The 25,697-nt window shown below is 37.9% G+C and overlaps 12 protein-coding genes across 12 annotated transcripts; 2 read left to right on the forward strand and 10 right to left on the reverse strand.

The window, feature by feature from the left end:
* Nucleotides 1-1,023: 1,023 nt before the first annotated feature.
* C9374_002975 (uncharacterized protein) lies at nucleotides 1,024-3,705 on the reverse strand (the record flags this gene model as incomplete). The annotated part of the gene is made up of 2 exons (XM_044692451.1): nucleotides 1,024-2,867; nucleotides 3,012-3,705. The coding sequence occupies 2 exons, from the start codon at nucleotides 3,703-3,705 to the stop codon at nucleotides 1,024-1,026; spliced, it is 2,538 nt and encodes an 845-aa protein (XP_044549819.1).
* A 729-nt stretch (nucleotides 3,706-4,434) lies between these two features.
* On the reverse strand, nucleotides 4,435-7,152 carry C9374_002976 (uncharacterized protein; the record flags this gene model as incomplete). Its single annotated transcript, XM_044692452.1, has 1 exon — nucleotides 4,435-7,152. The coding sequence occupies one exon, from the start codon at nucleotides 7,150-7,152 to the stop codon at nucleotides 4,435-4,437; it is 2,718 nt and encodes a 905-aa protein (XP_044549820.1).
* Nucleotides 7,153-7,545: 393 nt separating this feature from the next.
* On the reverse strand, nucleotides 7,546-9,617 carry C9374_002977 (uncharacterized protein; the record flags this gene model as incomplete). Its single annotated transcript, XM_044692453.1, has 5 exons — nucleotides 7,546-8,204; nucleotides 8,315-8,340; nucleotides 8,397-8,639; nucleotides 8,696-8,848; nucleotides 8,917-9,617. 5 exons carry the CDS (start codon nucleotides 9,615-9,617, stop codon nucleotides 7,546-7,548), a joined length of 1,782 nt encoding a protein of 593 aa, XP_044549821.1.
* A 923-nt stretch (nucleotides 9,618-10,540) lies between these two features.
* On the reverse strand, nucleotides 10,541-11,095 carry C9374_002978 (uncharacterized protein; the record flags this gene model as incomplete). Its single annotated transcript, XM_044692454.1, has 1 exon — nucleotides 10,541-11,095. One exon carries the CDS (start codon nucleotides 11,093-11,095, stop codon nucleotides 10,541-10,543), a length of 555 nt encoding a protein of 184 aa, XP_044549822.1.
* A 41-nt stretch (nucleotides 11,096-11,136) lies between these two features.
* On the reverse strand, nucleotides 11,137-11,517 carry C9374_002979 (uncharacterized protein; the record flags this gene model as incomplete). The annotated part of the gene is made up of 1 exon (XM_044692455.1): nucleotides 11,137-11,517. The coding sequence occupies one exon, from the start codon at nucleotides 11,515-11,517 to the stop codon at nucleotides 11,137-11,139; it is 381 nt and encodes a 126-aa protein (XP_044549823.1).
* A 438-nt stretch (nucleotides 11,518-11,955) lies between these two features.
* C9374_002980 (uncharacterized protein) lies at nucleotides 11,956-13,289 on the reverse strand (the record flags this gene model as incomplete). The annotated part of the gene is made up of 2 exons (XM_044692457.1): nucleotides 11,956-12,869; nucleotides 12,983-13,289. 2 exons carry the CDS (start codon nucleotides 13,287-13,289, stop codon nucleotides 11,956-11,958), a joined length of 1,221 nt encoding a protein of 406 aa, XP_044549824.1.
* Nucleotides 13,290-13,527: 238 nt separating this feature from the next.
* On the reverse strand, nucleotides 13,528-15,279 carry C9374_002981 (uncharacterized protein; the record flags this gene model as incomplete). The annotated part of the gene is made up of 4 exons (XM_044692458.1): nucleotides 13,528-13,671; nucleotides 13,763-13,996; nucleotides 14,078-14,275; nucleotides 14,329-15,279. The coding sequence occupies 4 exons, from the start codon at nucleotides 15,277-15,279 to the stop codon at nucleotides 13,528-13,530; spliced, it is 1,527 nt and encodes a 508-aa protein (XP_044549825.1).
* Nucleotides 15,280-15,326: 47 nt separating this feature from the next.
* Nucleotides 15,327-15,653, reverse strand: C9374_002982 (uncharacterized protein; the record flags this gene model as incomplete). Its single annotated transcript, XM_044692459.1, has 2 exons — nucleotides 15,327-15,454; nucleotides 15,512-15,653. 2 exons carry the CDS (start codon nucleotides 15,651-15,653, stop codon nucleotides 15,327-15,329), a joined length of 270 nt encoding a protein of 89 aa, XP_044549826.1.
* Nucleotides 15,654-16,025: 372 nt separating this feature from the next.
* C9374_002983 (uncharacterized protein) lies at nucleotides 16,026-16,469 on the reverse strand (the record flags this gene model as incomplete). The annotated part of the gene is made up of 1 exon (XM_044692460.1): nucleotides 16,026-16,469. The coding sequence occupies one exon, from the start codon at nucleotides 16,467-16,469 to the stop codon at nucleotides 16,026-16,028; it is 444 nt and encodes a 147-aa protein (XP_044549827.1).
* A 237-nt stretch (nucleotides 16,470-16,706) lies between these two features.
* C9374_002984 (uncharacterized protein) lies at nucleotides 16,707-21,733 on the reverse strand (the record flags this gene model as incomplete). The annotated part of the gene is made up of 3 exons (XM_044692461.1): nucleotides 16,707-18,141; nucleotides 18,204-21,171; nucleotides 21,487-21,733. 3 exons carry the CDS (start codon nucleotides 21,731-21,733, stop codon nucleotides 16,707-16,709), a joined length of 4,650 nt encoding a protein of 1,549 aa, XP_044549828.1.
* A 520-nt stretch (nucleotides 21,734-22,253) lies between these two features.
* C9374_002985 (uncharacterized protein) lies at nucleotides 22,254-23,589 on the forward strand (the record flags this gene model as incomplete). The annotated part of the gene is made up of 2 exons (XM_044692462.1): nucleotides 22,254-22,859; nucleotides 22,960-23,589. The coding sequence occupies 2 exons, from the start codon at nucleotides 22,254-22,256 to the stop codon at nucleotides 23,587-23,589; spliced, it is 1,236 nt and encodes a 411-aa protein (XP_044549829.1).
* A 26-nt stretch (nucleotides 23,590-23,615) lies between these two features.
* C9374_002986 (uncharacterized protein) lies at nucleotides 23,616-25,145 on the forward strand (the record flags this gene model as incomplete). Its single annotated transcript, XM_044692463.1, has 1 exon — nucleotides 23,616-25,145. One exon carries the CDS (start codon nucleotides 23,616-23,618, stop codon nucleotides 25,143-25,145), a length of 1,530 nt encoding a protein of 509 aa, XP_044549830.1.
* Nucleotides 25,146-25,697: the final 552 nt, after the last annotated feature.

Below are 25,697 nucleotides of genomic sequence, written 5' to 3' on the forward strand. Positions count from 1 at the left end.
TCCCGTCCGATTTGAGAAGTTAAGCATCGTCGAGCTGCATCAGTACTGAGGTTGGAGACAACTTGGGAACCTGCAGTGCTGTAGCCTTTTTCATGTTTTAACACGAAGACACCAATTGTCCTCTTGTATTATCTTGATTACTTCATCTATGCAAACGAAACCAATAATTTGTTGTTCAAGAGAACGTTCTTTGCGTTTTTGATTTTATGCCACCTCAAGAGCTGTTTCACATCATCAACCACAACACGTCACGAAGAAAATCAGCAGACTCTGAATTTTTGTAAGCCAAAAAAAAATGGATCTCATCGATGAAGTTGCTCAACAATCCACTGATTTCTATCGTGCCTCGAAGCGATTTGTGACTCGGTGCAAGAAGCCTGACTCCAAGGAGTTCTCCAAGATTGCTTTTGCTACTGCTGTTGGATTTTTGATTATGGGATTCATTGGATTCTTTGTCAAGCTCATCCATATTCCTATCAACAATATTATTATTGGACATCAATAATCATCATCATGATTATTGTTCATCATCATCAAGGTTCAAGAGAGTGATTGCTTGTAGTAGTGCTCTAAAGAGAGTAACGGACTCGGTTTCAACAAACTTGTTCCGCCGCTTGCTCTCATCAGCCAATTACAATCTCGCACAACAACAACTAGTTTTATAGACACCCATGATGATTCTTTTGTATATTCCTTTCCCTTCCCCACATCTCTTCTCAGCATTTTTGCTTCTCTTATTATTATAAAACAATAAAAACATCTTTGTAATTCATCGGGCCATGTCCAAGATTGAAATAATCCACAAAGTCGGTTCGCTAGAGATCATCCAAAGAGTGGAATAGTTGTTTTGTCTCAATTCTGATGCCAATCAATAGATTGTAGAAATAGAAGACGGTTTTTTATTGGCTCAATAGGAGCACAGTGATGAAAACATGGTTCGAACAATCGTTTGTGTCCTTCCTTCGAGATTGACGATGTGAGCTTTGACTGATATTCGTTTGAAATTGACCTCTCGTGCAGCATTTACAATGCTTCGTTTCTGTCCAAATACATGTCAAGCTGATCCAATTGGTCGTCAGTGGCAAATTCTGAGAGTACCATGTCGACCAACTTGAAATTACTAGCCACAGCATCAATCAAAGGTTGATTATTCTGTATGAACGTGTCTTCCAAGTACAGTTTCCTCAAAGTATGATTATTCTTGACAATTCTCACCAAAGCGTCCATACATTCGTCGTCAACTCGTGTATTGAAGGAGAGATCCAATTCAGTGAGACATGTATTCTCGACGAGGGCATCTGCCAGGTCATACACTTCATCATTTGAAATGTTCTTATTTTGTAAATTAACGGAACGAAGGAGTGGATTATTACGTTTCAGCTCATCAGAAATTACTTTGACATTTCCATCCTTAATTAATCGTTGGAGAATGATTAATTGTTGGCGTTCCTTTTCCTTTCGCAACTTTTCAGCAGCTTCTTGCTCCAACTTGAGTTGATGTTCTTCACGTTTTTTCTTTTCTGTATTCTCAATTTGTGAAATTTGTTCTTCCATTTTTGTAATTTCTGATTTTGGTAAATACAATGGATAAATATTCTTGACACGTTCTTTCATGAGTTCAATTTCATAGGGTTGTAACAATTTTTCTGGATCTTTTTGTTTATCCATAAGGAAATTCAAACTCGAATTATATTCCGTTCGTTTCGACGTTTGATTATGTTGTAAATCTTTGGCTTGTTTCAATTCTGATTTTAACAAGGTCACTAGATGCATTTTCGATTCTACATGTCGAATCCACTCTTGTAATTTTCCAGATTCATTAAATTCTGCTAACAGTTGTGTCAGTTGTGACGAAAGTGATGATCTTTCCTCTTCAATTTGTTGTTTCAATTTTCGTTCTTCTTCCTCTTCAGCAAGTTTCTTTCGACGTAATTCGTCTGCTTCCCTTCGTTTTGTTTCTTCGAGTTGTTTCAACTCTAAATCTCTTTGAATTCGTTCTTGTTCGAGTTGTAGAGATTTTTCCTTTTCGATTCGCTCTTGTTCGAGACGTTCTTGTTCTTGGTCTTGTTTCAATTTTTCCAGAGCTAATTCTTCTTGTTTTCTTCGTTGTTGTAACAAGAGTGCAGAATCAGAGAGATTGGAGGTTTCAGAATTGAATTCTGTGGAAGAAGTGTTCGTGTCAGAATTGGACAATTGTGTGACATTTGTTTCAGAAGTGGTAGTGGTAGTAGTAGTAGTAGTGGAGGAAGGATGGATGGATGAGGAATTTTCTTTTGATTTCTCTTCCGTTTCGTCATCGTCTTCACTCAAATCCGAGTCATCACTTTCTAACATGGATTTCATTTTAGCTTCTAATTCTCGTTGTTTTTTCAATCTCTCTTCAATTTCTCTCTGGTGTTGTTCTTCTCTTTCACGTTCTTCTCTCTCCGAAATTGCTTTCAATTTTTGATACAAATTCAATTGAGAATCTGTTAAACCTGTTGGGAGATGAGTAGAAGGTGAGACAGAATCTTTTCGTGAACTATTAGACATGGTTGGAGAGCATGCACTTGTGGAGGAATTCACACAAGTCGAGGTTGGAGTCGTGGATTGCTCATCTGTATTGAGTTGTGAAGAGTTGAAAGTAGTAGTTGAGGAAGTTCCACTGATTTGAATGGTCATGGAATCTTCATCGGTCGATGCTTCATCGACTGCTGTTGTATGATGTTGCTGCTCGTCAGAGGTCGTTGTTTCTGAATGAGAGTTGTTTTGCTCTTTTTCTGCACTTGGAGTTCCAACACTCTTCTTCTTTTCAAAGTTCAGTAAATCTTCGACAATTTTACCGACATTTTTGTTTTTCTGAATTTGTGACTCTCGTGTGTAAGCATCTGTGAAAATGATCACATTTCACATGATTTCATCATTATGTTTTTCAATAATTTCATTGATTAGTTTCAATTTCATATTATTACACAACGAAATGAATAATAAGGTCAACAATGTCACAATTCAAATTTCACACAAACACATACCCTTATAGAATTTGAGCAATAATTTTGCATCTTCATCTCCATTCATGGCCATATTCTGCACATCCATGGCCAATGTATATGATTTTCTACCGCTTCTTCTTCTCAATGCAATTCTCTCTTCAGAAACTGTGCGTTCATGATGATGTTGTTGACTCTCTTCATGATGAGATTGAGAGCTTTTCTCCAATTCGGAATTTGAACTATCCTCAGTTCGTGTTTTCAATGCACCCAGAGATAATGCCTGAACTTGAGGATGTGACATTTTTACATTGGAAGCATTCTCAAAGTCTTCGTCGTCCTCTTCATCACTTTCTTCATCCAAATCCTTTTTTTGTTTGAAAAAATCGAAAATACTCTTTCGACGTTTTTGATGTCTTCTTCGTGAAGGTTTCTTATCGCTTGAAATTGGTGACCTCTCAACATTGACAGGGTTTCCAGGAGCTAGATGATGTGGAGGAGTTGTTTGAACTTGTTTGTCACGATGATTTTCGACAACAGCTGTTGTGACACGTCTTGGAGTTTTCACTTTTGTGTTGTGATTTTCCAATGTTGTTGTTTCTGTTGTGCTTTCTCCTTCTGTTTGTACGAGAATTGGAGGTACACCTCTTGGAGAACTCAGCACTGCAACAGATTTTCTTCTTTCTTTCGTGTCAGTAGGTTCTTTCTTTTTGAAAAGGGCTTTCAATCCGACCATTCTTCGGAGTGATGATGTTTTTGACAATTATTGGTGTGGAGATTAAAAAAGTACAAGGAGTATAATAAATGTTGTGAAAATTATGATCTTTTGTATGCACTAATAGTATGGAATAGAGCAGGATGAGCGCCGAGAAGTCGAACCAACGACGACAGTTACCAATACAAAAATATGAGTATTATTGAAATGGCAAAAATTAGCATCACAGTTGATGACAGTTGTTGTTTCATATTGACATTGAAAATTGTACAACATTTGAGTATTCCATCATTTTGAAAAAGTCAATGGTTCGTTCGGATGGGTGGTGTTTGAAAATGGATAATTCGTTTTGTTGCCAAGATCCGATCGTAAAACATCATACAAAAGTTGTGGTTGTTGTTGTTGCAAAGAGTCGATAATTCGTTTTGTTTCAAGTGATGATGATGAGTGCAGACATTGTTAGAGCATTGAGTAAATGCTGCAATGAATTCAAAGTTTGAACCTACCAAATGACGAGTGGGAAGAGTGGATTTTTTTTTGCTAATGTGTTTGGCAGGTGACAAGTAGCTTTGAATAAGTCAATATTGCTCTTTTTTAGATGCCTTGTTCTGCTTTGGGTTTTGTTTACTGACAAATAAAAGGTTGAATAGCAATCGTAGACCAAACAAAGTCTCAGTAGTATTGAGAAGATTCAATCAAGGAAAACCCAGCGCACAACATGAATGCATCACTGATACCACCTCTAACACATCATTGATCATCGACCATTTCCTCCTCTAATGATCTTCTTCTTTGAGCACTCGCTGGCTTTACTACCTTAAAGTCAGAAAAATCAGGTGTTCCTTCTAGCTCAAGATTTTGTTCATTGCAAAGATGAAGCATGCAAATGAAACAAAATGGAACAGAGACTTCGGAAAAGTCTGGCTTTTTTTCGTTTGCCTTTGGTTTGGATGTGTTTAGAGATGAAACTACATCTGAGAAATTAAGGTCTGTTCTGGATGTCGTTTCGATTTCTGTCCACAAATGATCTTTCAATGCTCTCACATCTACTTGCTTGGCTCTAGTGGCATAGGTGATATTGAGCTTTTGCACTAATTTGGGAGCTTCAATTAACTTGGCTCCAGCAACCATGGTCACTTCGTTTGGATTGTTCAATTCTTGAGGTTTTAGCTGAATGTCTTCCATGGTCATTGAGTTGTTTGAATCGTTCAGTATTGTATTTACAGTGTCTTGTTGATGTTCAAAAGATGAAGGAGGCTCTATCGAAGAGGTGGCCATGGTTATGTTCGTTTGATTGTTTTCAATGTCTGTCATTGTAGTCATTGCTGTAGCATCTGCAGATGGCTGAGCGGCTTCTGTTGTTGTGTTATTCGTTCCAAATCCAGTGTCAAAGTTATCAAAACCTCCAATGTCCATCTCTCCAAACCCGTGTGGAGCATTGAGTCCCATTTCTTCATCTTCATCACTATCGTCATATAATTTACTGGATGTCGTAATAAACATTCCATCTTGGGTGAGTCTTTCAGGTGCCGTAGTCTTTGGTGGTTCTGTATTGCTGTTTGCACTTGAGGAGGAGCTTGTTTTACTTCGAGCACCCTGTTCGACAACGGCTTGTAAATGTTTATCTGTAAACGCGGCTGGAAGATTGAATGGTCTCAACAACATGCTTAAATCATAATGAACGTCTGTAGGGAGTAAGGTCAGCTTGGTTGGCAAATTCTTAATTTGATTGTCCTCAGGTTTTTTGGAATACTTGAATTGTACAGAATAGTCAATGGAAGAAGGGTCGTTTAAAAAGTCAAAGACATGAGGTTTTGACTTTTGTGTTCGTTTTTTCGATTTCTTTGCATTTGTGCCTTGAGTTTTTGATTTCGCTGATGGCTTCCAATGTTCAATACCAGCCCAATGCTTAATCTTGGTGGCATCAAAGTATTCATAGTCGTTGTCGACTGTGATTGTTTCAGGATTTTTTTGAATCATTTCAGTGATTGATGTTGGTTGTGAAGGCTCATTTGCTTGAAGCTTGTTCTGTTGCTCTATGATAACAGTGTCATCATCTCCAATTTCTTGGGGTACAACATCTTGTGGTTCTGAGTTGGCAAAATCTGTGTCAAATATACCCAAACCATCATCGTCATCATCGTCATCGTCATGATGGGCGTTTGCAAAGTGATCTGGTGCCAAACCTCCAACCTCAGTCACAGCAGTAATTAAGGCATTGGCAGCGTCACCACCAATTGAAAGTTTGTGAGGTATTTGTGTGGTCGTGTCGAGAGGCATGCCATAAGTTTGAGGTATGATGCCATTCTCTGTCGTGGCTGTATCTGGTGGACCAAAATCGTCAATTCCGCCTCCAAAACCTCCACCGACATCAAAGGTGAAATTGTCTGTGAGTGATGGTGGCTGATCCGAAGCAAATCCGTTTGCATCAGATGTTAATACAGTAGGTTGGGATTGATTTTCTTCGGTGGAGAAGGGTTGCAGCTGTAATGGCATGCCATCATTCTCTTGTTGCTGAGCGGATTGTTGTTGTTGCTGCGTTAGTTTGGCTCGTTCTTCCATTTCTTCAAGCATTTTCTCATCGACGAATGATGTAGTCAACAGTCGCCCCATTGCGCTCTTATCCAAAGCAATGGGATGAATTCTTTCTTCTTCTTCATGGACAGATGTTGCTCCCTGTCGTTGTTGCTCTGTTGTCGCTGCTGTTTGTTTTGTTTGATTAGGACGATTATTCTCAGATGTAGATTTCATGTATGCATAGTCCCAATTTTTCGAGTCTATTATAACTTCACAACCGTATCCAAGGCCTAAATTGTTTAAAAGCAGAGAATTGGCGCTGCCTACATCAAAATTATTGGAAGATCCTAACGAGGTATGGTACAAAGGTTCTATCACATAGGAAAGTTCGAGCTTTTTGACAGTGATGTTATTAATGTTCGTTTCAAGAGTGTTAACACCATGCCTGACCCGTTTCTTTTTAGACTTTTCGTCTCCATCTTTGTTGGCACCATCTTCTTCTTCATTATTTTCTGAGGACGACCCCTTTTGAGGATCAGCCCTTGCAAAGCTTGTTAATACTTTGTAGGCCTCTGTGTGAACAGAGTCAACACGAGTTGAATAAATTTTAACACCCGCATCGAGAGTGCAACTGGCAGCTTGAAAACTTCCACCTGTAAGGGTTGTTTCTAAAACTTCACCAATATAATCAATTAAATTCAAATTCCACGTATTTTTGACATTAATCTTATTTTCAGATGATAATTTGATACAATTTTGAAACAGAGATTCCAATTCTGAAGATGTTAATGTTCGTGAAGTTGTTGTTCCTGCAGCGCTACCACTGAGATGAGCTCCACTTCTTCGATGTTCTGTTGTTAAAAATCCAACACCAACGCTCTTTCTTTTATCACGTCGCTTTTGATTGTGTCGTTTTTCGTTTTCATCGTCGTTAATTTCAAGAGCATCCATCTGTGATGGAACAAAAAGAGAAGACTTTCTCCGTGATGATGATGATTTATGTTTAGCCGGAGCTGGTGATTCAAATGTTACGGATCCAGTGGATGACCTCTTTTGTTTACCTGGAGAGTTTTCCTCTTCATCCAATATTTCTTCATCCTCCTCTCCAACAACATTTCTCACTTCTTCTTCACCATCAGAGAAATCATCATCGAGGCCTCGGACTCTTCAACGACTCGTTTTGCCTTGCTCGAGGAAGAAGGCTTCTTGGTAACAGCAGCTTCTTTGCGTCTTGGCATTTTGCTTATTTTTTTAACAAAATATTTTGAATGGCGGGAGTCTCTTTTGCAAAAGCCAGTAAACTGAATTCAAGTAAAACATGCCAACAGTTGCAGAAAATGATTTTTATAAATATTCTCTTAATCGATTAAAACCTGAAGGGGATGAAAATTGTTTGAAAAGAGTTTTTCTAAAGTTGCTTCTCAATGGATCCTGAGAGGCATTCACACTTGGTGTCTCAACGGATGGTATTTCATTCTGTTTCTCCTCAATAGGTTCAACAATGACAATTAACGGAGTATTCAAACCTATCGAGGCTGGAAGTGATGAGCAAGAGCTTGATGCCACGTTCGTCAAGTGCGTGGACGAATGATTGGGTACTTCATTTTCTGTCATGGATGCTTCTTCTTTACATTCTTCTGCATTGGGAGAGGAGATTGAGGATGAGGATGAATTAAAACCATCGGATCGAGTGGGATCCATAAAAGTTGAATAAAGAGAGGGTATTGGAAGGTGTTCCGTCGAAACTAATGGTGATGGATTACTTTCTACTTGGACAGGAACTTGATGGGAATGAGTATTGGCCTCCTGTGACGACTTGTTACTGTTTCTCAAAATGGTATTCAATAAAATTCGAATTCTGAGTTTTGACAACAAGCAAAAGATTGTGAAAACTCCTCCATAAGCAAAGAGAAGACCAAAAAGAAAGAGCAATGATGACATCCATGGTTGGAGATAATAATTCACAACGCTGTAGGGCCACTGAGAAATTAAATGCAATTCAGCTAAAATTTGTAACCAAATAAGTAAGTTGTTGGAAAGAGAACAACAATGAAAATGTGCCAAAATCGAAAAACCAAATTGGAAAAGAAGAAATCAATAAGACAGAAAAGACCCGTCATTCCATGAAAGGCTACCGTGCTAATGTTGGTTCAAATTCAAATGTCACACAGTTGAATTCAACAAAAAATACTTACAAGTAACTCACTTCTGTGCTCGATTCCATTGAAAACATAATCCAATAACCCACGGATACAATCACTGAAGATGTCGTTGCAATCTCTCCGAACAACCACATTCCATTAGAAGCCATTAACATGAAAGTTCTCAAATTGGAATTTTCAAAATTGGTCGATTTCAGTTTTGGAATTCCAATCTTCTTTGAATTCCTGTACAATTTACTGAAAATACCAAATAAATAAATCCCAAAATGACTTGTCCTGTAAAATAGACGGTAAATAAGAGGGCAGTAAAGTTCGTGAGAAAAGACACAAACACCAAAGGTGGTTGTTTCTCGAAATGCAATTGTTTGAGTAAAATTGAAACGAGAGCCCACATGGCGATCATAATTCTGTATAAATAGAGTGAAATGGTGATTGGAAATTTGAAACCAAAGGATTCAAAGATGAATTGGGAGGGATCTCTCAATCTGTGGCGTTTCACAACATTTCCATTAAACATTGAAATTACGTAAAAACAAGACAAATGAATACTTACCTATTGTAAATAACATTTTCAAGAGGGATTGTGTAATGACCGTTCGATGCATTCGAACAAGTCGATTCATTCAATGTGGAAGATGTGGAACCTTCTCCATTCGAGTGGGTGTCATCTTTTTCAATTTTCTTTTCACCTCGAGTGAAATCGGAAACTTCTACACTTGGTAAAGAAATTGTGAAATGATTTTCATTCACGGGTTGAATGCCATGAGAATACGAGACCTGATGGTCATTCATTTCAGTTTTAGAATGGTTGAGAAGAGGATTGGATGAGAGTTGACTTCTAGGAGAGAAGGATGTTGATTCGCTGTGGATGGTCAAGTTGCTTCTTGGAGAGAGAAGAGAGGTGTTGGTGTTGGTGGTCGTAATGGCAGTCATTGGAGAGGATGGATCGCTGTTCGTGGCGGCCATAATTTCTTCTGATTCATCCTCTTCATCTTCTTCTTGTTGACAAGTGACTGCTAGTGGAATGGAACGAGATGACTGCTGGTCATGATTTGTTTGTTGAATCTCCTCTGATTGGACATTCATCTTTAGCTTTCGACTCTTTTTATGAAATAGAAAACCCTTCACACAATACACAACCACTGCTGAAAATACCAAAAAGACCAACAAGCAACAATTATTCACCAAAAACAAGTATCGAAAGAGATGGGAAGGACGATCCAATTGAGTTGGAATTTCATATCGAGAGTCCATGGTTTAGTAGTTGAGAAAGAATATGAGAATCAGTGAATTGAGACTAGTTTTTTCACACAACAAAATTTCAATAGAGACGGACAAGGGAGTATGATGTGTGTGTCAATAAAAGTGATTTCACACGCTTCTGTAAATGGTTGGTTGCCAAAGAATAGGAGTCAACAGATCAGAATGAGAAGTTGTTAAAAAAGGCGATAAAAAGAGGAGAATACGAAGAGTTCCTTCCAAGAAGAAAGATGTCTTCAAAATTGGCAATACGTAATGGAATTTAGTGGAACAGCGGGCTGAAGAGTGTGAGCTCTCTCTTTTGCATATTCTACATAAATGGTAACAAAATTTTTTTGTCAACACGAACCCAAAATTCACGTGACTGGGTTTGACTTGACATGCTTTCTAGAGAATGAAATTAGGAGAATCAAGTAATCGGAGAGGATATCATCGCCGAAGGAAAATTTTGGCGTTGTCCTCACCTCTAGTGTGTGTGTGTGTGATTGAAATTCGTGATAAAGAATCTTTTTTTCTGTAGATCTGACGAGAAGAATGTAAGGGAACGAGAAGAGTTGTTGTGGTGGTGGAGAGATGAGCAAGTTGTGGCGATAACATCCCTAAACAGTTGAAAGCGTCCTAAATTCAACCAATTTCATGGGAGAATACTGATGGGTTTGATAGAGTATCTCGGAGATCAACAATTGAATAAAAGTAAATTTTGAAATCAATCGTTTTTGCGTGTGTTAATGAATTCTGTATTCTCGAGTTACAATGGCAAGTCCCAATCCATCTCAGTGGCTTGTGAGGATGGCCTTTCAAGTTTAATTTTGCCTGACTCTGGGGAATTGAGCAGTTTCAGAGTTCGTTGTTTCATCTGGTGTTTAGAAACGGTATCCCTCGAACCTTTAACCTTGAATTGTGAATGACTTGTTGTTTTACGGCTTGAAATTGAGTTGTTCATTCATAATAAGCTTGTTGTAAAGAGGGTGTAAAATAAAACCGGCAAGAGTGTTGTTCTTCTCAGCTAATTTACCATCGAGTATGGTGAGATTGGAATTCAATGATGATGACAAGCCAGAGAGATCCATAAATTGTTGAGCGAATGAAGTGGATGGATCACCACCATCCTCATTGTCACTACTACCAGCACCACCCTCACCAAATACAATAATTCTTCCCTTCAATGATTCTTCACATTCTTGGCAGAGTGCTGATAAATTCTTACTACTCGTTTCTTTGCAATAAGAAAATGAGAGCATTAATCGAACTTGCACATGATCTTGAACCACAACCTCTTCCCCATCATGGAGATTGGTTGGTAAAACAACCATAAAGGGAGCGTGTAAATCTTGTTGAATTTGGGAAAAGTAAGATTGGCAATGTTCAAGTCTGTCATTTGCAATCGTCAAATCCATCTCCAAAAACATGTTTGCAACTTGAGCATTGTTGGCAACACTCTCACGATGAAGGAATAATCCAGGTTGAATCATTTTCACTTGTGTTGACTCATCACCCTTGAAACGAATGGCCTTTAATGCACTTTCAAGTGCCTTTTCCCAAATTTCCTCATTTGGATGTCACAAAAAGTCTTTGGCTTGAGTGATCGACAGGGCTTGACAATTTCTGGATAATGGCTCATCCAATCCTGTGATGCTGAATGATCATAAAAACTTCGATTATCCAAATAAACTTCTGTACATTCCAACACAATGGGATGAAAATCTAATTCATCTTCATGTCCACTAATGGGCTCATCAAAATTCCATGTCAATGGCTCGATATTGATTCCTCCTTGTTTCAATTTCATTTCAATATGTTGTTGAGCAATTCCCATCTTGATACTCTTAAAAGCAGGTTGATAATGAGGATGCTGTCCAATGGTTTTCACTTGTTTTTTAAATTCCTCAGCCATTCGTTGATCATGAGAAATTCGAAACAAGTAGCAAATGGTGGTGGGTGTATCTCGAAGGGTGGCTTGACTACATGGTCGGAATCCTTTTCAATCATTTCGGTGGCTGCTCGGAAGGATCGGACCAGCCAAAACACTTGTAAAGCAAATGCTTGATGAGGATTGTATTCCATGCAGCCCTTCGGAGCCTCTAATAATTCTTGCCACTTGGTTTTTGTCTTTTGAGTGGTGTCTTGTTGTTGTTGTTGTGAAAGCATAATGATGAGGGGTGATGGTCACTTTGGGTATTCTTTTTTATCTACGAACGGAGTGTCTGTTAAAACCAATGCAAGAGTTCCAAGTTCTACTTGACCTTCAATCAACCAACCCTTTTCGTCGTATTACGATCACCCTCATCATTAGAAGCTGTTCGTAATGCATTTGTTTTCTCTGAATTATTTCTCATTGCTCCAAGGTCTCGTATTGAAGTTTTTCAATGGTTGTGTTTGAAAGAATTATTGGACAACGTGTCGAACAAGACATGAGTGAAGAGAGTTGGCTTGGTGGTAACCCTTCACAAGAGGTACGCAGGTTTGCAGGGAGGATCATCTTCTCAAGACAAAGTTCTTGCTTGTTTGGCTTGTCAATGTATTTCTTGATGGCATTGACAAGATAGAAATGACTTGAGCCTTTCGTAATTCCTTCGAAAAAGTAGTCACCAATACCTCCATTGCACACCATCTCGATGCATCTTAATTGTGTTCTGTAATGTTCAGAATGGAGAATATTATACTCTTTGCTTATTCCTAAAAAATTGATAAAACAGACATGCTTTAAATTAGGAAATATTTCAGGGTCCAACATTTTGGAAACAATCTCAGATTCTGAGGCGCTCAATCTTAGATATCTGACATTTGGAAACCTCAATCTATTGGACATTACTCCGCCACTAACAAGATCAACAAAAAGGTATTCAATTTTTGAGAATACCACAAGGTCATTGTGATCGTTTGGTAGAGCACCATTGTTCAAGATCACTCTAGGACATTGTTTGGATTGGGAGTGGAGTTTTGTTAACATTTCAACGTTACCAGCAACAACATCTGAGAATGGTGTCGCTAGCTGTTCATGATATCGATCCCTATAAAACGCCAAACCAACACTCAGCTCGTAAATATAGTGAAAGAGCAAATCAAACTTTGATTCCGTAATGGTGACAAAGATATCAGTGTCGCAATTAATGCCAGCCCTTTCTTTTTCGAATATCTTGTCCAACTTGGTCTTTTGCTGCTTGACACTCTTACCAAACCATTCTCCATGAAAGTAGTCTTCTAATTTTATAATCTCTTTTCTATCTATTTCATCTTGAACTTCGTCTGCATATAACTTTATCGAGGTAAATTTGTCGAGCTGTCGTTCGAGTTCACTGATCCTCAACTTGGCATAAATATCGAACCATGTATGCTCCAAGCTCTTCAGACGAGCCTACGGAAAAAACTCGAGCTCTGACTCAAGTGATAAAGGGCCACTAGGTTATTGAAGACTGGTTTGAATGATTTCTCGAATTCGTTCAGGAAATAGTCATTCTCTGCAACTTGTGGCATTTCAAATTCTGTCGGAAGCAAGTGTGAAAAAATGTGAAGGTAAATTTCGATCGGAAGACTCTCCAGCAGCGAAGGTTTCACGCTGCGACATGTAGGAAGTTGTGCCATTGTTAACGATACCACATTTGCTGTGATATTCTCGTCTCCATTACTGTGGGCTGATGTCTTCTTTTGCTTTTTTCTTGGTGGCATTTTTTTGTGGTGAAAATCTTTACAAAATGACACATGTCAAAGACGAAAAACATTTAACCAATCAATAATCAGCAAGGAAGTAAGAAGGTATATGTAGTGGTGATTATTTCAATTCAACCACGTCAGACGTTATGGAAACTTGACATTTTTTTATTTAAAAGATTTTTATTGATTCGCAATTCTCATCCCCCAGTCATCCACTTACAAATTCTTCAACGAAAAATCCAGAATACCAGTCCTACTTGTTAGATCCATGATGAGGCGAATGAAGTAAGTGTTGTAAATGCTTGTCGTGAGGATGTTTGTGTTGAGCTTCTGTCTGTTCAAACAGAGAGGCCAGTGGCTTTTTACTGACCTTTCCCATTGCGTTTTTTGGAATTTCCTATCAAGTAAGCCACACAGAAATTATTATCATCGATTTCAGTGATCAATTGATAACATGCAAATTGAATGACAACAAGAAATAAACTTACTTGTTGAAGTACAATCAAACGAGTGGGTAGTTTGTATCGAGCCAATTCTTTGGAACAGAATTCTTGTAGTTCCTCCAAAGTTAGAGTGTCGTTGCTGTGACGAAGTACAACAATGGCACCGATTCTTTCACCATACTCTTCGTCATGAATACCAACTACTGCACATTCCTTGACCTTACTCATTCCAAGTATGACTCTTTCAATGTCGAGAGAGGATATTTTATATCCACCGCTCTGAAAATCACAATAAGAGTCCAATTCATTCGTTTTTGTATTGCATCGATCTAGTGAGAGTGTCTTCTAAATAACACTTACCTTAATAATGTCAACACTGGTCCTTCCACAAATTTTGTAATATCCGTCTTCATCAAACAACGCTGTATCACCCGTAATAAACCATCCGTCACTTGTAAAGGTTTTCTTGGTTGCCTCAGATCTGTTAAAATATTCCTTAAACACACTTGGGCCTAACACTAAAGCTCTCCTGGTTGGTTTGGAGACGTAATCTCTTCTCTGGTTTCAAAGTCAATAATTTTCACTTGAACGGTTGGAAGTGGGAAACCAACCATGCCCATTTTTCGTTTGCTTTGTGGTGTATAGGGATTCGAGAGCGCCATACCGATTTCACTCATGCCATAGCGTTCGAGAAGTGCATGGGAGGTTATTTCCTGCCACTTTGAAAATACTGGAGTAGGTAATGCACTACTTCCAGATACCATTAATCTCATCCGCTTAATTTCTTTAGAATATTTCTCCTGTAGATCTTTGGGTAGTTCTTCGTACAAGTGAATGAGCTTGACATAAATTGTTGGAACTGCCATAAAAACATTAATTTCCTTTCCAATCTTTTCTACATTTTCTTTTTCGATATTACTAAGTTTTTTCCAAACAATATTGGGATTAAATTTGCAGAATTGAACAGTAGCTCCAGCATACAATGCACAACACAAGGCATTGGTAATTCCATGGACATGATGAAGGGGTAACACATGGAGAATATGATCCTTCTCGCTCCAACCCCATGCATTCACAAGTACATCAAGTTGATTCAATAAATTGGAATATGTGTAAACTACACCCTTAGGATTTCCTGTAGTTCCGGAAGTGTAGATTATGAGACATCCATCATCTTGGTCATTTCTTTTCAAATCAATCACTTGAGGTACCTCGTGTTCGATTTCATTCCTTGACAAGATACTATGATCATATTCAATAAATTTTACATGCTTTAACTCTGCAAATAGTGGCTCTAATAGGTGCTTTTTATCTGGCTGATAAATCACCATATCACATTTGCAATCGTCAATGTAGTACTTGAGTTCTTTAGTTGGGTGTGATGTGCTGAGTGGAACAGCAACGGCGTTTGTTCTCCAAATTGACCACAACGTTACGACATATTCATAACTGGGGTCGAATAAAAAACAAATTCGTGAATGGGGAAGAATTTTGATAGATTTTGTGACATCCCATTCTGATTTTGTTTCACCAACGCTATTATTGTACAATTCTGTAATCATGTTGGCATAAATTCCACTATCTCGAACAAGATCAGAATATGAATGAGTTAACACCGTTGTTGAGTGAATATTTGGATTTGGTCATTCATTTGATGATATTCATTAGTAACTAGTGCAACGTTGTTGTTGCGTGATGCAGTGATAAGTGCCTTTTCAAATATTTTCAATGATGAGACTGCAAAGGGTTATCGGAATTCGATAGCACTCTTGAAAAATCAACATAGTAACATACTATATTTTGTATGATTAAGCCTCCTTTGAAAAGCATTCGTTATCGCTTGATACTGCCATGGAAGTACACCCATGATGAAGGATTCTCTTCGCCATCCTTCTCTAAAGATTGAAGATTTCGGAAGTGAAAAGCCTTTTCGCATTTTTTTCGAATTTTGTATTGTCAAAGAAATGAACTATTGTCTTTTAAGAAACACAATGTGTTTCTGTTTGCTAGTGCTCATATTATTGAATTTTATTTATCTAGTAAGTGTCACCTCAAGTAATTTTCTTGAAAGACCAAGTGAATGCATTTTTGTCTATCGTCTTTTTGTGCTCTTCTCCCAAACGTTACAACAACAAAGAGTAGGCGATAATAAGGACCGTAGCAACAAAAACGACGAGAGCAGTTGGTTGCGTTACATGGTGGAAACTGCTTGTAGGTGTAATATAAAGCTTGTTGCTACAATCGTTGCTTCCTTTACACTTGGGGTACCCACTCGTACCACATGAAACTGTGGACATTATCTTTAAATTCAATGAGCACTTGGTGTTCGTCTTTGCTGTGTTGAGATGGCAGGTTTCATGAGTATATATGTACTACAGGGAGAGTAGGGTAGATCCAAATAGTAATAACCTTTGTTTGGCCCGAAAGTGGACACCAAAGTATTGGCCTCGGGTACGTCAGACAGCCTCACCGAATAATCAAAACAAGGAACGTCGGGAGTATGGGACAGAGTTGTGGTTCCTTCGATGGAAATTATTCTTCCCGAAGGGTTTTGTGGGATAACAATAGAAAAAGTCTTGAGTGTAAAAGAGGTGTTCGGATAGACTGGAAATTCTAAGGAATAATCTTGGTCAATTTCCACCTTCAAAATTGCTCCGTCTTGTATGTCTTTGTAGATCAATTGACCACTGCAACAGACAGACAAGAACCACACTAACACAAATAAAGCTGGCACTGACTTGTGTGAAACCATTTTTTTGACTTTCGACAACCTGACCGAATTTGGTGACGTACTGGCGGATACCTAAAATAACAACAAACTCGAGGAAGATACGATATGAGAAGTTGTCTATTCATCCACGATTGAATAAAAGTAAATTTTCATATCAATCGTTTTTGCTTGAGTTCATGAACGCTGTATTCCAGTTACAATATGACAATCGTGACAACAACAAACACTGTTTAATAAGCACCTAATCTCATATGAAAATTAAACAAATCCAAAACCTTCAGATCCCTCACGAATTGCCAATAACAACCTTTCATGTAAGAGCTCTTCAGAGTCATATTCTGGCAAATCGAGTTGATTGAAGCAAGTGTGTGAGGTTGGTAAACGTTCACTCGTTGCGTTTGCTTTGTGAATGCTGAAAGGTTGAAGTCCACCAGATCCCATCAATTGTGAGAAGCCTCCAAGAGGAACCTTACTTGTACCAGTCACAAATTGAATCAACAAGGCCTTCTCGTTGGAATCAAAGTTGTTTTCGACAATATTCCAGAACCATTTGATTTGAGGAGATTCCTTGGTATATCCAACATACTCGGTGTTATTCTTCAAATCTTGAATGTCAATATCTGGGAGACCAGAAATCAATAGTTCTAGCTCTTGTTCATTGAAAATTTGAATGAGATTACGTGGAATAATCTCGTAGAAAGCTTTAAGGAATGAGTTCAATTGCTGCTCGATAGATTTTGTCATTTTCAATTCGGTGACGAGTCTGACATATTCCAACTTATTTTCGTTTGTAACGGAGATGTTTTTACCGTTTGGTTTGAGCTCAATTTGTTTACGTTGACCAAATTCGTCTACCTCTTGTGTGAAAGTATAATATAAAACATCTTCAATATCATTCTTAAGCATCCAATTCAGATTTTTGTAATAATCTGGGTCAATGCTTTCAATGTCATGATAAGTAATTGGTGCTCCAATAATGTGCTTGTAGAATGATCGGGTAAAGTGGCAATCCAAGTATTGCTCATTCAAAATAGCCATAGCAATTATTCTACCAATGAATTGGAAATAAGACAAGTGTTCGCTGTTAATATAGGAAGAGGGATTTGGCTGATAAGTCGTTTGATCTGCACAAGGAATAAACAAGGCATAATTAGGGTTGAGAATTTCTTTTGAAAGAAGTAAGAACCATTCTCTTGTCAAACCTCCCACGTCAAGACCCTCTTCTCCTTGGAACTTGATTTGAAGCTTTCCTTTGCATTCATCTGGCAATCGTTGTCTTATTTGCACAAATGAATCAAGCATGAGATGAGGTCGTCTGATGGTTAATTTGGCAGTGTAAGCTCCCACCTTCTTTTGCAATTCCTTTAACTTGGATCTAAACCAAAAGGTTTTGTTGTCAAAGTCAACATATTTTGGATATTTCATGAAAGTTGAAAGAGTAGTGTTCAAAAGAGAGGGATTTGATCTTGCCAATGTATTCAAAAAGTCTCTATGTTTCTCTAAAAAGCTTTCAACTTTTGACTTTTCACCAAAACCTTTGGCCGATGTTGGAGTAGATCCTTCGACCATTTCGGACAACAACTTCTCGTTACTCTCTTTTTCTTCAATAAATCCTGCATGGAAAGAGAAAAAGGCCTCAACAAATGGGAATAAAGCAGAATAAATGCAGAGGACTTTTTCTTTTTCCTGGTAGCTGTGTGTGGAGCATTCTTGGTATCAACTGGTTCTTGCTCGGAAGGAATAGAAGCCAAGTACTTGTCGAGAGATTCCCATACAAAATCAAGCGAGTGCTCGCTAAGCAAGTCTGGATCTTCAGAGATGGCTAATTTCTCACTGGAAGTAGATTTCTCTTCATGCTTCTTGTACTTCTTCAACACAATGCTATACGATCTAAGAATTCTACAAAACTTGAGCTTTTCAATAGCGTTGGCATCAAAAGGAGCTTGGAAATGAGATTTCTCCTCTCTAGAAGAGAGTAAATCGCCAAGGGTATCCCTGACAACTTTTGCCTCTTGCTTGGCACTTTGAGCCAATTCCTTTAGAATGATCTTTTTCATGTCAGATGTGAACGACATGTAATTCATGATGGAAGTTGCTGTTTTTACAATCTTTTCAGGGAAGTCTACGTTTGACAATACAGTAATCAAATCTCTTACAACGTTACTATTGTAAATTCTCTTCAAGTATTGAAGAAGGGAATCCATTCTAGAAGAAAGTTTCACGAAGGTCTCTTTAGCCTCTGTTTGGGCAGACTTTTCTTCCTTTTTAGCGGATTCTTGATCTGATTTGGTCTCCATTTGTTCTGAGGAGGATGAGATTGTTTCTGTTGTTGAGCTTTCTGATTTTTCTTCCTTTTTAGAGCTTTCTTCTGCCTTCTTCACTTCATTACTCAATTTTGTCAACTCATCCTTCATGGTTTGTACCATCTTGTAAGTATATTCTGCACAACTCTCAAGTAATTGAATATACAGTTCATAGGTAGAGACAGACTTGGAAATTGTCTTTGATGTCAAGAATGAAAACATCCTTACAAAAGTTTCTCTATCGTTGCTGTATTCATATTCAGCATCTGTTTCTGTGATGCACCCAAGAACCTCACTATTCTTTGTCAAATACAATAACAAGGTTAGCACACTTGAAACAACAGGTAGTGGTACCGTTCCAGTTTCTTCTTTTTGGAAAAATCCATCTTGTTTAGGGTTTGCAAACATTTTTTGCAAGCAGAGTGGCTTAATTTTTTCTGGTACCTGTTCCATAGGGGTGTCATGATAAAGTAACATGGAAAGCAATTGTTTCACAATGATGTTGCTCGATTGTTTCAAGGTGCACAGTTGTTGAATGACGCTGGTAAATATAGTCTTCTTGACGTTTGGAACGTAGAGCAGTCTTAAAAGAAGAGAAATGTCTTCCTCCTTTACGATAGGTTCTAATTCTTCTTCTTCTTTCTTGTCAACTTGAGATATTTGCTTCTTGATTGCTTTTGCTAAGAAATTTGTTCTTGTTGTTTCTTGCTGTTGTTGTCTTCTGATATCTCTTTGACGACTTTGACGCTGATATTGAAGTTGTCTTACGTTATAAGCCTCCTCAGCCATTTCTGGTGGGAGTTGTCTAAGAACTTCTTCATCTGTCGTGAGATAGATTTCGTTACGAAGATCAGGTGGAAGTGTCATCAAGAATTCTGCTGTGCTAAGTTCACGTTCTTGAGTTGGAGGATTGGATGCTGCAGAGGTTGAAGCTGTTGGCGGAGGTGTAGCAGTTGTTCCTGCTGTAGAAGAAGTAGCTTCTGGAACTGTTGGCAAGATGCGAGAAGGAGATCTTGAGGCAGATCTTCTTCGTTGTTGCTCTCTCAACTCTCTTTCCAACTGCAAAACCTCATTTCTAATTTCCAGAGGTAAAGCATTTAAGAAATCTTGACTAATAGTTGTTTCCTCGCTTGTTGAAGAAATGTCTACAAGGGATGCAATGTGAGTAGCAAGAACCTCTTGTCTAATGTCATCTGGAATAGCTGCCAAAAATTGAGGATCAATAGCGAATTCTTGGGTTGTAGTAGCTGTGGTAGAGGCAGGAGGAGCAATGGTACTAGCTGTTCCTTGTTCTTGCTCAACTGTAGTTGCTGTAGGTAGTGTGGTGTCACTTGAAGATGTAGTAATTGCAGTAGTACTACTTGCGTTACTTTCGTTGCTACTACTTGTGGCAGCTGGTTGTTGAGGCAACAATGTCTCTAAACCAGACAAGCTTGAGATCATTTGTTCAAGAGTCACCACCGATGGTTGTTCGACAGTTGTGTTGCTGGTAGGTTGAGATAATGTCATGTCTGAGCTACTGGTGGTCGCTGCAGTACCACTGCTGCTATCTGTGATTCCACTCACAGATAATGGTAGCTCTGGAATTACAGGAATATTCAAAGTGGATTGCTGTGAAACATCAACTTGTGGAATTGGAGATATACCTGAAATATTACTTGGCATCACTGGTGTGGTCACACTCTCTTCAAAATTGACTGCAGTTGGTGTTGATACAGATGCTCCTGGAGTAGTAACTGCGTCACGAACAGGTAGAGAAGGAGTGGTTGGACGAGGAGATGCCTCTGCATCACTCTCGCTCCCATCAGATTCAGTAGGAGAAGTGGATCTTGTTGAACTTGAACTTGTTGGTGCATTTTGTGCCAATAGTCCAAAGGATGATCTTCTTTCTGATACTTTTTTTGGCTTTAAAACATTAGAGCCAGAATCAGAGTCGTCCTTCAACAATTCAGTAAGCATTTGTTCCAACTCTGCAGGTACAGAAGCAACTGAGGGACGAGAAAGTCCAGATGAGCCAACAGTTCCATAATCCAGGTTTCTCGAGCCATTAAAATCAATACCGAACAATCGAGAACTACTGTAACGAGTTTCAGAGCGTGATATTGCGCTGCTTGAGGGTGCTTGTGTGCCAACAGGTTCATACTCTGTTGTAGCACCTGCTGGTCTGTAAGGAGGAGGCACCATTCCCAGCGCACCAAGTGGAAATTGTGCACTCATATGTTGCATATTTTGAAAGATTCCACGGGTTAGTAAATTTTCCAATCGTGCTGGAAAGTTTCTCCCCATTTCAAAAAGAGAGGTTGGATCTAGTAAACCATCAGTATCGTCTTGTTCGACATAATAAAAATCTCCAGCCATATCATCTCCGATGAGGACGTCATCTTCTTCATCTTCAACATTTTCCAGCATTGGAGCATTGTCTGAAAGAGATTATATTGTACAGTGTAAGTTCAATTTCCATCACGATGAAAAACGTGTTTTTTTGCATGATGAATCAATTTTGATCAATTAACAACAAGTATTAATAATGTAGAAAAATCATAGTCGATGATAAAATATGAAATCGAAGGTTGCAATTTAAATCATTCATCAAACAACAAGATTAATATTTCCATCATCATGATCGGAACATGTCAGATAAAAATACCAAAAATAAATAACAATAATTATTTGATGATCAATAGACGGCATCAATGAAAAGATCTTTGCCTCCTACAAGTATTTTAAAAACTTACCAAAATTCAAAACGTTTTCATCATCTTGTTCAATTGTATCCTCCTCTTCCTCCTCTTCCTCTTCTTCTCCTTCATCTTCTTCAACAACACCAGGAGGTTCTTCATCATCCTCTCCTTCCACGCCTTCTTCCATTTCCTCATCCTCCATAGAAGGTTGTTCATCCTCTCCCTCTCTTAACTCATTATCAATCTCAACTCCTGAATTAATAAAATTATGAAGTTGCTCCTCAAATTCGTTTAGATCCATTTTTTTTGTAAAGTTCCTTTTCCGCCAATTCTCTAACCAACAACGACGGAATTTCGAAATCGTCCAGGTTTATAAAGAAAGATACAATTTCACTCTTAACCATCCTCACAACTTCTCACTTAATCTCCAGGCAATCTCTTTACAGAGTTTGGCTAAATTTATTGGTGTGCCCAATTCGTCACCTACTTTCCTTTCTCAAATTGTAAATATTCAATCATTCCACAAAACGACGTTTCTTTCATCACGTTACATAGCAAAACTGCCAGCGAAACAAACTTCCGGGCTTCGAGTATTAAGATTTCATACTCGACAAAAAAATGGGTAATGTTAACTACCTGATCAAACTGTAGTTTATGCTTCAACTAAAACGAAAACACGTCATGTAATTTCCTTTTTGAATCACACTTCGGAATTGTTATATTACAGCCATGTTGTTGACAATATTACAAAAATTGGCTTCCTAGAATTCGTGTAGAGTTCATCATCATTTATATATTAAAAATTATTAAAATTCATCGTGATGGGTAAAACTTTAGAGATTCAAGAACACCTTCCTGCACTTCATTCTTTACATACCTATCAATACGAAGGCGATCAATATTATTCTGCCGATGAAATTGTTGGATCGTTCTTTAAAAAGGAGAAAAATCAAAAAATCTGCAATATTATCGAAAGAAGCTATGGCAAACACATCACGATCAATAATTGCCAACAGCAAGAGATTGGGTTTCCAAAGGTAAAAAAGTCCGCAATTTTGTTAAGCTTGGCAGCCGTTATTGGAACTCTGTTAAAGTTGTCGAAGAAAGATCATCATGATTTATTAATTCAACACCTGTTCCAAACGCATCCCAATCACAACAGTGATCACTATGATACACGTATGGATGACGATGAATTATTTGATAATTCAATGGAAGAAATTTTCAATCAGCCTCAAGTCGAGGACCAAGATGAAGCTTTCAATCAATTGGTTGCTGATGCTGCATCCTATTTTGTTGACGAGAACTCTAATGAAAATGATGATGATATTTATGAAAATAATATTATAGTAGAAGCTTCTGATATAATTAATGATGCAAGTCAGCAACATGAACTTAATACAACCTCACAAGATTACTCTCAAACAGTAGATAGCATGGAAAAAGCAAACACTAATCCTAACCTTTCTCAACAGTGGAACGATCAATGGAACGCTTCTCAATTGTATACAATATTCTGGGCTTAAGTATGTCGAACCATTCATTTTGGCAGACCAGACTTGTGAGACATATTTGTCCCAATTTGCACTTTGGAACTATTTCAAGCCTCAACAGCAATCACAGCCTCAACAATTCCCAACACAACCAATTTGCTCTCAACAATATAATATTGAACAATGGAAAAATTGTTATACAACTGATACCGCTTTACAATCCAATACATGTGACTCATTCAACCATTCTCAAGCACAATCTGATAATGATCAACAAGTAGAATTGAAATATTGGGAATGTGCTTGTTGTAAACACCAAAAAGTCCAAGCATGTCCTCACAAATACCCTGGTATTCAATCAAATCAAGACAATTACAACCGTGGAGCGAAAGATCGAGCAAAAGAAATAGTGTCTATATTTGAGAAAATGTTAGGTAATTTAGGACATGATGTACATGCATGGCTGGAATGTTATCTTCAAACTGATGAAGGTATTAAAACAGTAATCCAAGAATTAGAGCAAAATATTAGATACAGCCATCGTTATCAAAAACTGAAAGAATATCTAATTGAAAAGAAAGATGTAACTATTGTGCAATATTGGCGAGATAATAACTTGATTTCTGATGTTACATATCATAACTTCGAAAAGAAGTCAATTTAATGACATTACTCCCGACAAGGAAAGAGATGACAACATCGAAACAATCACTAAATGAACAAGTTGAGAAAACTTTCAAATTACGATGTCCAAGTTCAAACTACATTGGATATATTATAGACTTAGATCAAGCCATATTTTATATTCTGAAGCTATGTATGTCATTAGGGAAAAAATTACCCAAGAAAATATTTTTTAAAATTGGGGTAGATGGTAGAGAAATTAATGGAGTTAAACAAGTTGCAGTTGCATTGGTTCCACTCAATTTAAGAGATGTATTTCCATCGCAGGCTGTTTATTCTGTGTTTTATATTGGGTTATTTCAGATGAAGGAAACAAAAGAAAGTATCAAAGAAACAATTGGAACGCTTCACGATGAGATTGAGCGTGTTTTGCAAAAACAATATTTTGGGAAGCATCAAGTTTGTCTTTTTTATGTTTCAGACATGCATAATGTAGGCATGACGTTCTCATTTGATTTATGTCCCTATTGTATGGCTCAAACTATTGTAGATTTTGCATCAACTCCACGCGACTCTCTTGACGGCCAGTTACCTTTTTCTCCACCACAAACAATACTATGTGCTCTTCATATCAAACAGAGGCTAGTAGAAAATGTTATTGGTTATATGGCATCAACAACTTACAAATATGAGATTCAGAAAAATATACAAACATTACATGGATTGGAAACATTTAATTGGAAAGAGTTCCACGAACGAGTATCGAATTATGGAATTTCTCAAACCTCAGCACGATCATCAATCAAGTCATGTATGCTGTCGGGAGATCATTGTAACACTATTTTACAAAATATTGAGAAAGTTGTTGATAATATTGAACCAAGCACCAAACAAAAATATTTACAAATTCTGAAATTGTTGCGAAATATTATCATTATTATTGAAATGCATCAAGATAACGAAAATAATGACAATGTATTGACAGCAAATAAGATTGTGGAATTGGACAAACTGATAATGCAATTCTTAGTTGCGTGTTTTTCAATATGGACTCAAGGAATTAAAGCTCATTATTTCCATTTTATAATTCATGTACCCTCAATAATGAGCTCTCTTTTCAAAGAAAAATTATCACTCTCGATTTTGAGTAATCAGGGATTCGAACGGTCTCATTTATTTCACCATGCAGTGTTTAATCGAATTATTAACAATGGAGGAGGTCGTACTCAAATACACCCAACCAAACAATTGCTATTGTGGCAATGGCGAAAGGTATTAGTCGCAATTGACTTGAAGGAAAAAACAGGAGAAACATATTGGCATGAAAAACGTTTAAAAAAGCTTTATTCTTGGGATGCAAGTCATGTCAAACCACAAAAGGAATTGTATCAATGGTATGATGCTTCTTTAGTGGACCCAACCATAATTACGGATCGTGATAATTTGAACATGATGATTCAAAAGATCCAAGAAAATGACAAGGAGAACAGGAAGAAGCAAACTTCCAAAGATACAGACACCAATGCCTTCGCTGGGAGAGTAACTGCAACAATGTCACACAAGAAACGGAAAGGATGTCCTAGCAATGATGAATGAAATCAAAAACTTTCAATCCAACAATCTCCATTCTTTGACTGTACCCAATGACTGAGGTGTGCATAATATAATTCGAATGAGGTGTCGTAGGAAATGATCAACTTGGATGCAATGCAACGATATTGAACAGTTTCAAGTTCTGAGCGAATGGGCCTGTTGAATCTCTTTCTAAGGCTGTCAATTACATGCTTTTGGTCGACACTCATATAATTCTTTGCCCAAGTCCCATCCCCGAAAGAAGGAAAGTTTGGATAATTGAATTCGTAAATGATGTGACGAGTCCGTTCAATGTCACCTTCTCGGTTGATCCAAGGAGAATATTGCTCCACACGAACATACTTCTCGGGCCCCATAGTCTTACACATATACATATCAAAAACGGATTCTTTACACTCACCTATTGGCAATCGAGTCCGTGCTGGGCCGTTGCAAGGAGAATTCATGTCCCACAAAAAGTTGAAAAGCTTGAGTTCCATACGAGCAGCTTGTTTCCGATGGGAGTTGTGAGTAAAATGGATTAAATTGAGGGGGCTTGGATGCATGGTGATTGGT

Source organism: Naegleria lovaniensis, assembly GCF_003324165.1.
Source record: "Naegleria lovaniensis strain ATCC 30569 chromosome Unknown tig018, whole genome shotgun sequence".
NCBI classification, from domain to species: Eukaryota; Heterolobosea; class Eutetramitea; order Acrasida; family Naegleriidae; genus Naegleria; species Naegleria lovaniensis.